Genomic DNA, 11,400 nt, shown 5'->3' with positions numbered 1-11,400 from the left:
AGATGTTGGAAAACCAAAGAATGATGAAAACCCAGAAGACAACTGACACATTAAAAAAAGACTCTCTGATTATGAATATTTGACTTTAATTTAGAATCCAGATACTGCAGTTTTAGCAATTATAAGGTTTATCAATATCCAAAACAAAGGGAATTTCTTGCATTGTATCTGAAAAACATAAGACTACTTCTAAGTGTCCTGTAATTAGCATGATTTTCTTTTCTTAGAGGGAGAAGAATATTTCTTGTTCAATAAATTTCTTTTAAAAAGTAGGCTGTATTTTATGATGTTCGTGGATTTGTTATCTCTAAATGTCCTTGTTCCTATAACATTCTTCAGGTGAGTGTCTCTAAAGTAAAGTGTGTATAGAAAGAGATGAATAACACAGAAACCAGTGAGAAAACAGTTCTAAGAAAATTTTATTTGAGACAGTGAGAAATATTTTGCAGGTCCTAGGGTGTGTGACCACTCAAGTGAATTGCTTGAATCCAAAATAGGAATACAGTACTGGGTGTCCATTTACTTGTTTCCTTCTTTCCAACACTCTCTGATTTTTCAAAGGTGTCCAAGCTACACAGAAACACAAAATTTTACACATGGATTAAAATTCTTCCTCATGGGACTCTCAGATGATCCAGAACTGCAGCCTTTGCTCTTTGGGCTGTTCCTGTCCATGTACCTGGTCACCATGTTGGGAAACCTGCTAATCATCCTGGCAGTCAGCTCGGACCCCCACCTCCACACCCCCATGTACTTCTTCCTCTCCAACCTGTCCTTTGCTGACATCGGTTTCACCTCCACCACAATCCCCAAGATGATGGTGGACATCCAAACCCAGAGTAGAGTCATCTCCTATGTGGGCTGCCTGACTCAGATGTCTATTGTTACTCTTTTTGGATGTTTGGACAGTCTACTCTTGACTGTGATGGCCTATGACCGGTTTGTGGCCATCTGTCACCCCTTACACTACTCAGCCATCATGAACCCACGCATCTGTGGCCTGTTAGTGTTGGTCTCTTTTTTCACCAGTCTTTTGTACTCCTATCTTCACAGTTTGATGGTGTCACAACTTACCTTCTTCATGGATGTGGAAATCCCTCATTTCTTTTGTGACCCTTCTCAGCTATTCAACCTTGCCTGTTCAGAAACCTCCACCAATAACATATTAATCTATTTTATGGGTGCTCTCCTTGGTGGTGTTCCATTCACAGGGATCCTTTTCTCTTATGCTCAAATTGTTTCCACCACTCTGAGAGTCTCATCAACAGGTGGGAAGTACAAAGCCTTCTCTACCTGTGGCTCTCACCTGTCAGTTGTTTGCTTATTTTATGGAACAGCCCTTGGGGTGTACCTCAGTTCTGCTGTTTCACATTCCCCCAGGAAGGGTGCTGTGGCCTCAGTCATGTACACTGTGGTCAGCCCCATGCTGAACCCCTTCATCTATAGCCTGAGGAATAGAGACATCAAGAGTGCCATGCAGAAGCTCCTCAGAAGAACAGCCTAATCTCAATACCCGTGCCATCTTTTTCAGTTGTGTGGGTTGTCAAAGCATGTAAAACCAAACAATGGAATTCAAAATCTGGCCCATTTGGTTTCATAATTTTTGTATCTATTGTGCCTTTCGATCTCAATCTTTCATATCTGAATGTTCCTTCACCTGGTATATCTACAATGGGATTCAGGGAGTATTGTGAGATCCTATCCTCATTATAATCAATGCAGGATTGAATCATGTTATAGCTCTAGACTCTTCTTTATTTCTCATCCCTCTCCCAGGCATCCTGGAGAAATTTACAACATTTTTCTTTTAAATAATTACAATCCTCCACCCTTTAAGAAATTCACGTCTGTTGTCCATGCAACTCTTGTATCTTTCAGATCTGTCTATGCATGCTATGTGTAATGATCCATGTAACTGGTCCTCAAATTTGGCTTCATATAGGGGTCACCTGGGGATCTTTAAAGATATTGATGATTGCTTCTCACCACAGATTATAATTGAATTGGACTGAGGTGTACCCTTAACATGAGGATTTGAAAATCATACCAGTTGTTTCTCATGTATAACCAAGGTCATGAACTACTGATCTAATCATATATTTTGTTCACAGATGACTAGCATGTATGGATCTTCTACTGCTCATGAGCAGATACTGAAGTTCTCACTGTCATCCTAGCTCACAAAAGGGATGATATGAAAAAGCTCATCCTCACAACAGGCACTGTGATTTTCCCCACCATTCTTGATATTTCTTTACATATATTCTCCTTACATACCATACAACAATTCATCTGTGTGGTTAAAAAGATATTTTCGCCTTGCTGCAAACTCACCCTTATATACTTTACTTCAGCAAAGCGTAGCTTTTTGCTTTCACTAGTAATAGTATCTTTAGGAATTCATTTTGAAGCTATTCTTCCTTGCCTCTTGTCTGGACAAATCTGTCTTTGGGTTCTGATCTGCATTCACTATATGAGTATTCATCTTTCCTTTAGGGATGTCAGAGTTTCTGAGGCAGTGATCTGGGGCTCTCTGAAAAACTGCTTACTAACTAGTTTAATTTTCTTGGCCTTTTGCCACTAAGCCCAAGCGTCTACCAACTTCCTTGATCAGGAGCTTTGATCCTTGAGAAGGGAATGCCCTTTACAGAAGATGAAGCCCTACCAGCCCATGAGGAGAGATTCTTCCCACTAAAAATGACTAAATTAAGGTTTTGATTCCTTGGTTTTCATGATCTGATATGAGATGATAGTTTGGGTCTGATCTACTCTGGAACAATGAATAGGCTGTGTCTCCATTTCTGAAAACCTAAGTAATGGGCAAAAACACTTGGAATTCACAAGGTAATTGTGATGGTTAATTTTACGTGTCAATTTAACTGGGCCACGGTGCCCAGATAGTTGGTCAAATATTATTATGGATGTTTTTGTGAAAGTTTTTTTTGGCTGAGATTAACATTTAGATCAGCGGACTTTGTAAAGCAGATGACTCTCTCTAATGTGGGTGGGCCTTCTCCAATCAGTTGAAGTCCTTAATAGAACAAAGACTGACCTCCTGGAGGAAGAAGAAATCCTGCCAGCAGACGGTCTGTGGACTTGGACTGCAACTCTTCCCTGAACCTTTAGTTGCTGGACGACCCTGCAGAATTTGGACTTACCAAGCCTCCACAATCACATGAGCCAATTTCTTAAAATAAATCTCTCTGTAGATAAATAAATACATATCCTGTTGGTTCTGTTTCTCTGGAAATCCCAGACTAAAACAGTAATGTTGTCGATATCTCACTTTTTCCCAGAGGTTGTGTGTAATTTTTCCTTTTTAAACTTTAGCATTTAGAATGAGTACACCTGAAATTTTTACAATGTCATAAACCAATGTTACTGCAATAAACAAAAAATTAAAAAAAAAAAAGAATGAGTGCTACTAATTGATTAACACTATGAATGGGGACGGCCCTCAACGGAAATATCCCAAAAAGGGCCACAGTAATTATCTACGAGTGGTGCTGCTATCCTTGATATGAGAGAGACATCACAGATAATAGAGAGGGTATGGGATTTTAAGTCAAAATTCCACCTAGATCTCAGCAAAAACTTGAGACCTGTGGCAACTCAGTGCACTTCAGATTCCCCATGACTGAAAAGGCACCTATGGACTAGAACAAAACTTTTGAAACCATATGCCTGATAATTTATTAATTTACAAAATACATAAGGAACTCCTACAACTCAATAGTAAAAATTTTAATAACCTGATTAAAAAAATGGGTGAATGATTGAAATAGAGATTTCTCCAAAGAAGACATACAAATGGCTAACAGGCATATGAAAAGTTGCTAATGATTACTACTCATCAGAGAAATGCAAATAAAAACCACACTGAGATATCACTTAACTCTTGTCAGGAAAGCTACTATATAAAAAACAAACGACAGCGAGTGTTGGTAAGGATGCGGAGAAATTGGAACCCTTGCACTCTCGATATAAGTAGAAAATTTGGTGTTCCCCATGGAAAAAAAATATGGAAGTTCCTTAGAAAATTAAAAATAGAACTACTACACTATCCAGTAATTCTATTACTTGGCATTTACCTCCCAAAAAAATTGAAATCAAGATCTCAAAGAGATAGTAGCACTCCCATGTTCATTGCAGCACTATTCACAACAGCCAAGATATGGGAACAACCTCAATGTCCACTGAGACATAAAGGGATAAAAAGACTGTGATATATATAATGGAATACTACTCACCCTGAAAAGAGAAGTAAATCCTGCCATTTACAACAACATAGATGACCTTAAGGATGTTATGCTAATGAAATTAGCCAATCACAGAAACACAAATACTGCATGATTCCACTTACCTGGTGAATCTAAAATACTTTATTCATAGACTCATAGGCTGGAATGGTGGCTGCCAGGGCCTGGCAGGAGGGGGAAATGGAGAGTTACTAATTAAAGGGCATAAATTTTCAGTCAAGCAAGAAGAATAAGCTTCAAAGATTGGATGTTCAACATTGTCCTAGAGTCAAGAATAACATATGAACACTTCAGAAACTGTTGAGGAGGTAGATCTCATATTAATGGTCCTTACCATGACAATAAAAAAAGTGTTGTCCTTAGAGATACAAATGTTAACTGGGAAAGTGAAAATATTATCAGATTCTTGATATAGAAAAACTAATCCTCCCTAAATTACTTGGTCATTTGAATGCATTTGACAATAAATTCATATGTTGATGTATGTTAATTTAAAAAGTAAGTCTGAATTTTTTATTAAGATTTATGAAACTTGAAAGTCAGAAGGAGTACAAGTCCGATTTCTCCTAAGAAGTGGATGTCCTCAGATCCTACAAAGGACATTTAATTTTCCTATGACCGTTCCATTAATCTTAACAAATCCTCAGAGATTGGGATAGCCTGGACCAATTTGACTAATTATGAGCTCTGTGCAAAGAGCTCTCAAGCCCAAACAGCTGTAAATAATCAGCCTGTGCCCTGCAACCTTTCAGTCTGCTGTTCCAAGTACAATTGGACCTGTATGTGTGTCTTCTTTCTCGAGAGTGATTGTAGGCATCCAGGGGTCCATGCCTGACTCTGTCTTCCTGCCAGTCCTGAGAAGTGAACCTGAGCCTTCATTGCTTACCAGGCATGGGAAGGACAATGGATCCTCATTCCTTTGTCAAGTCCCAACATAGAGACAGTGGAGTCTAGTGAGTGACGTTGGAAATTCTGGATAAAGGAGATACTGGGGAAGCATTGTTTCCTTAACATCAGGATACGTAAGACAGTTGTAGTAGCCAGATGGGAGAGCACCAATATGCAGTTTCAGCTCAGAGGCCTATGAAGTTAATGTTCTTGGTTCTTGTGGGGATCGGAGAACTCCCATTCAGAGTTCCTTTCCTCTCACATTGGTTCCAGCTCCCATAGGCATCTCTCTCACCAGGGCAGGAAACAAGTTCCTGTAAACTGTCCCCTAAGCTCTTCAAAATGATCATGAAGGTGATGATGAAGATGAGCGGGGGAATGATGCCACATGATCATATACATGATGTCATCAATATTTATTAAATATTCCCACATGCTGGGATCTGAACTAAGTGCTCCATGTAACTTGCTTCTTTTCATCTTCATAGTCACCCTTAAGATATATGCGGACACATTATGGTTCTTTTACAGATGAGGAAAGGGTTATAGACTTTTAATGTAACTTGATCTGGGATAGAATGGAATGAACCTGAGTTTGAATCAAACAGTCTGACCCTAGACCCAGGGCCCCAGGCCAGAATTCTCCCCCTGCCAACCCAACAAGCCATATCCCTTCTCTAGTCCTTTCATGCAGACACCCTCTATTCCCTGTGCTCTTCTCTTTGGAGGTTATTGGTAGACCACAGTGGAGAGCAGTGGGTGACACTTGCTGCATAAACTATAGGAAGGATGGTTGAGATGACAAGCAGGGATCACAGAGAGAGCTGGCTCATGACAATTTAGGGCAGAGCTCTCTCTTGCCCCTGCTCCTGGATTTTGCCACAGCTGTCCACTTCCTCCTCCACTGTTGTAATTTAGCCCTTCTCTATTTCAAAGGGAGATATGACATCAGTGTCTCAGTTACATCTATATGTAGAAAATCAGAAACTATTAAAAGATGCACAACAGATGTGTCATTGGTTCAGACCTATATATCTCTGCCTTAAACTTTCTGAATTTTAACATAGTGAAGAAGTTAACTGCATGTGCTACAGAGATCTGTAATGTAATTTTAAGTCCTACCTACTCTTATTATTTAGTGACATGGAGCAAGTTCTTAGTATCTCTGAGCCTCAACATTGTCATCTGAGTTGATTCCTAGTTGATAGCACTCCATTGAGTAAGGACTAGGTAGATAATGCATACTACCTATGCGATTAAATTTATGATGGATGCATATACAGGCAAACTATTTATATATTGTTATTATTACTCATATTAGTAACACTAAGCTTCATTTATACAATTTGATTAAAATATCTTGGGATATGGCCCTTTGGTTTTCAACAGATACCTGACAAAACATTTTATTTTTGTCCCTATGCAAATACATACTGAGCACTTGAAAGGAAATGACTGAGTCACATTTATTTCTAATTCCCTGGAGCTTATATCACCTCTGGCACAGGGTAGGTAACAACAGAAAACCTCCAAATATGTTACACGTTGATTAGATCCTTTTTTGCTTCAAGAAACAGAGCACCGTCAATATGGCTCACACACAGTGGTGTTTTCCTGACTGTGCCTTCATCCACTTCAAGGACAGCCCATAGGACAGGAGACAAGATAAAATAGCACTTGTTTGTGTGCATGTCATAGATGTTCAGTAGGATCTATTATTTTCCATTTAATAGCATCTACAACATTCAATTATTCAAAAACCATAACAGTGATTTTCATAGATATGGAAAAGAAGAGGCAGAATGAGAACAGGAAGGTACATTTTATTATGTGGGCTGAGACATCTTTTTAGGATTTCTAGTGCCCTGAGACAAGAGAGCCTTCAGATTCTCTGCCACATAATCAAATAAAAGGTTATTGAAACTTTCTTAGTGGTGCATTTCATCAACGAACTCATTGTTCCAGTAATGATTCAAATCCTGATTACAAAACAATGACCAAATATTTATGAATTTCCACTTCCCTTGAACGCCACATCTCTGGAGATGGCTGTTCTTCTCTTCATTTCCAGATCAGGAACACCAACACAGAGAGGTTGAGGGATTTAAACAAACTTCTGTGAATGAGGGTAATGAACCATTGGTTTTAGAGGCACTTACGGCACTAATATAGTGGATTATAGGATTTTCTATTAATAATAATATACTTTACAGCCTAGTTTGAAAATGTGAAATATGGCAATATTATTCCCCATACAGGATGTGAATTTTCATATGAAGCTGTCATGGAATGACTATTATTAGATACTTGAGAATATTTCTGATTCTATACTTTAATGATAGCATGCAGTTGATAGCAACTGATTTTTCTATTGGAAAACAAATGTAGGCAATAAATAGTAAAATTTAACTGGCATTGATTTTTACAACAAAAGCAACTGTCCTCCATGCACATGTCACATAGAAATTCTCACTTGTATGACATGGAGAGAGCAAAAGAACTTTCATGAGATTTCTGAGTAAGGAATTGGTAAATAAAATGAGGTTCATCACTCAGGCAATACTACGTATCAGTTAAAGTATTATGTCTTGTATTAAACACAATATTGTAGCAAACAAGAACATTTTAGAAGCAATATGTGTAGTAATATGCCATTTAAGAAAATTCTCAAGAAAACCCTTAATAAATACACAAATAAATATGAACATGATGGAAACACTGACAAAAAATATACCCACCAAATTAATGACAGTGGTTATTTGTGAGGACAGGTATATAGGTAATGGACTCATGCAGGGATTTAAAGAAAACTCAATTTTCATTGGTAATATTTCAAATCCCTATAAAATATAAATTTATAAGCAAATATTATTAAATGCTTATATTTTTAATTTATACATTTGGTATTAATTATACTGATAATATGTAATATTAACTGAACATTTTCTAAGCTCCCAGCAATATTCTAAGGCATTGTTCTTGACCCTGGTTTTATGTTGAGACCACTAAGAACCGTGTGTGTAAAGATTATTATTTAGTTGGTTCCAGGCTGTGGCCAGGGCACTGGTACATTTTACAATATTCACAGATAAATATAATAATCAACTAGAATTGAGAACCATTGGCAGAGCACTTTATGTTTAATTTAATTTAATTTGTTAAAACAGCCCTGTAAGGTAAGTTCAATTATTATCTCCATTTTACCAACATGGAAATCTCCCAGGTGTTTGATATGTCCGTCTCAGTTCTCTTCTCTTTTGCATTTTCCCCCAGATTAACTCATAGTGTGACCTGTCAAGGGCAATGAAGGTCAGAGTTGCCTTCAGGGAATTGATTTAAGGAGAATTGATTTAAGGAGAATCCTCCCTGTTTCAGTACAGACTGAAGTGAGGTAGGCATAAGAATTGTGGGTTTCAGACCTGGTTTGGGGGCCATGCGTGGTCCTACATTCTTCAACTGTAAATAAGAGAGTTGGATTTGATGAGGACACAGCATTTCAAATGTATAGGATTAGAAATACATGTAAGCACTTTACCAAGACACTACTAAACGGAGATCCAAAAAACAAAAAGCCATGTCAAACACCAGATGTTTCCTCAATTTTATGTAGGGTTGATATATAATCAGGCATCAGATGAGAAATTGGAAGAAACGTTTTTAAAAAATTTAATTATTTTTAAAATTGTGAGGCATATTGTACACTAATGCCATTTATGAGGTCAATGATGCTGTACGATTTTGTGCATTTACCAAAACATGTTTATCAACATTTGAAGACGACCAGGCCAAGGTTAGGAGTTATATTTGAAAACACTTTTAAAAGACAACAAAAATATTTGGGTGAGCACATATTTCCCTGGTGGTGAGAAGTCAGAAAACAAAAGAATGATGAAAACCCAGGAAGATAACTTGTGCATAATAAAAAGGCTTTCTGATCATGAACATTTAACTTTAATTTAGAATCCAGATAATGTAGTTCAGGCAATTATACAGTTTATCAACATTCCAAATAAAGGGAATTTCTGGCACTGTATCCGAATAAAATAAAGCTGCTTCTAAGTGTCATTCACTTAGCATGATTTTTTTTCTTTGAGGGAGAAGGATATTTCTTACTTAATATACTTCTTTAGAATAGTAGGTTATATTTGATTGTGTTCATGGATTTGTTATCTCTAAATGTCCTTGTTCCTATAATATTCTTCAGAAGAGAGTCTCTAAAGTAAGTGTATACTGAAAATATGAATAACACAGAAACCTATGAGGAAAAGTTCTAAGAAAATTGGATTTGAGACACTGAGAAATACTGGTGTGTATGACCTCACAAGCGAATTGCTTGAATCTACCATATGGACACAGAGCTGGATTTCCATCTACTTGTTTCCTTTTTCTCCAACCCTCTTTTCTTGTTCAAAAGGTGTCCAAGCTACACAGAACCAAAGAATCGAACACATGTCTCAGAATTCTACCTCAAGGGACTCTCATGATCCAGAACTGCAGTCTGTGCTCTTTGCTCCGTTCTTGTCCATGTACCTGGTCACCATGTTGGGGAACTTTCTCATCATCCTGGTGATCAGCTCTGACTCCTACATCCACACTCCCATGTATTTCTTCCTCTCCAACCTGTCCTTTGCTGACATCAGTTTCACCTCTTCCACAATCCCCAAGATGATGGTGGACATCCAAACTCACAGCAGAGTCATCTCCTATGTCAGCTGCCTGACTCAGATGTCTTTTTTTATGCTTTTAGATGTTTGGATAGTCTCCTCCTGACTGTGATGGCATATGACTGGTTTGTGGCACTCTGTCACCGCCTGTACTACTCAGTCATCATGAACACTCGCCTCTGTGGCTTGTTAGTTTTGATGTCACTTTTCGTCAGCCTTTTGGCCTCCCAGATCCACAATTCAATTTTGTTATAACTTACCTACTTCAAAGATGTGGAAATTTCTCATTTCTTCTGTGATCTTTCTCAATTCCTCAACCTTGCCTGTTCTGACACGTCCACTAATAACACAGTCATGTATTTGATTGGTGCCATCTCTGGTTTTCTCCCTATCTCAGGGATCCTTTACTTTTACTATAAAATTGTTTCCTCCGTTCTGAGGGTTCCTTCATCAGGTGGGAAGTACAAAGCCTTCTCTACCTGTGGGCCTCACCTGTCATTTCCTTATTTTATGCAATAGGGCTTGGGGTTTACCTCAGTTCTGCTGTCTCACTTTCTCCCAGGAATGAAGTGGTGGTCTCGGTGGTATACACTGTGGTCACATCCATGCTGAACCCCTTCATCTACAGTCTGAGGAACAGAGACATCAAAAGAGCCATGAAGAGGCTTCTCAGCAAAACAATCTAATATCAGCACCTGTGCCACGCACTTGAGGTGAAAGTTGGGAAATGTAGCAAAACTAAATATCTAGACCTGCAAGTCCTACATCTCTTATCACATAGTTTTGTAGCTTTCATGGCTTTCACTTCCCTCATTTTGTAATATCTGAATATTTCCTCTTTTGGTATGTCTTTAGTGGGACTGGGGGAATATTCTGGGATCCTTTGTATATCATAATCACTGCATGACTGAATCCTGTTATATCTATGGAGCCTTCTGTAGTTTATCATTGATGACGCAGGCACCCCAGAAAGATGAACAACTCTTTTTTTATATATTTAAAAGTTACATCTTTCCCAAAGCTCTTGTGTATTTTCCATATAAATTTCTCATTTATCAAACTATTTATGCAGGTTATGTGTGAGGATGCATGTCACTGGTTCTCAATCTTGGCTTTTACTGAAGTCATCCGGGAAGCTAATAATAGGGATAACTGAGTCTCACCATCAGAGATTCTGATTTAATTAGACTGGGTGTGTGGCCTGAGCATGAGGATTTTTAAAATCCCCCAGGTGGTTCTAGTATGCAGCGACAATTGAGAACTACTGATCTAAGTCAGATCTTTCATTCAAAGATGACTTGTATGTCTTGGGTCCTAACTACTCATGGACAAATGCTGAAGACCCTAAAGAGATCAGAGCTCCAAAAGGGAAGATACAAAAATCCTACTGTAGCAATAGGCAATGCATTTTCCCCATTATTCCTGATAATGTTTCTTCAAATATCTTCTCCCTCTGTACACTGTACAGCTGGACATATATGCTGGTTATGAAACTTTGGTCCCTCTGCTCCAAACTCACACTTCTATACTTTGCTTTGTGTTGCTGAGATGGGGCTCTTGAAATCACTGCTCTATTTTCCATCTTATGT

The 11,400-nt window shown here is 38.2% G+C and overlaps 1 protein-coding gene and 1 pseudogene across 2 annotated transcripts; both read left to right on the top strand.

The window, feature by feature from the left end:
• The first annotated feature begins 559 nt into the window (after window positions 1–559).
• LOC131394627 (olfactory receptor 7E178-like) lies at window positions 560–2,038 on the top strand. 2 transcript variants are annotated; one of them, XM_058526013.1, is made up of 2 exons: window positions 617–1,476; window positions 2,014–2,038. In XM_058526013.1, exons 1-2 carry the CDS (start codon window positions 617–619, stop codon window positions 2,036–2,038), a joined length of 885 nt encoding a protein of 294 aa, XP_058381996.1. The 2 variants fall into 2 exon arrangements, with proteins under 2 accessions (XP_058381997.1, XP_058381996.1); XM_058526014.1 differs by lacking the exon at window positions 2,014–2,038 and having other exon boundaries at window positions 560–1,504.
• Window positions 2,039–9,538: 7,500 nt separating this feature from the next.
• On the top strand, window positions 9,539–10,497 carry LOC131394626 (putative gustatory receptor clone PTE01; annotated as a pseudogene).
• The last annotated feature ends 903 nt before the right edge of the window (window positions 10,498–11,400 follow it).

This window comes from Diceros bicornis, chromosome 30, assembly GCF_020826845.1.
Source record: "Diceros bicornis minor isolate mBicDic1 chromosome 30, mDicBic1.mat.cur, whole genome shotgun sequence".
Lineage (NCBI taxonomy): Eukaryota > Metazoa > Chordata > Mammalia > Perissodactyla > Rhinocerotidae > Diceros > Diceros bicornis.
Note: the sequence above shows the minus strand (reverse complement) of the source record. Positions and strands in the feature narration are given on the sequence as shown.

What these genes read in the sequence shown, in the direction of transcription:
- LOC131394627 (XM_058526014.1), top strand. Translation starts at nt 617, where the DNA reads ATGGGACTCTCAGATGATCCAGAACTGCAGCCTTTGCTCTTTGGGCTG.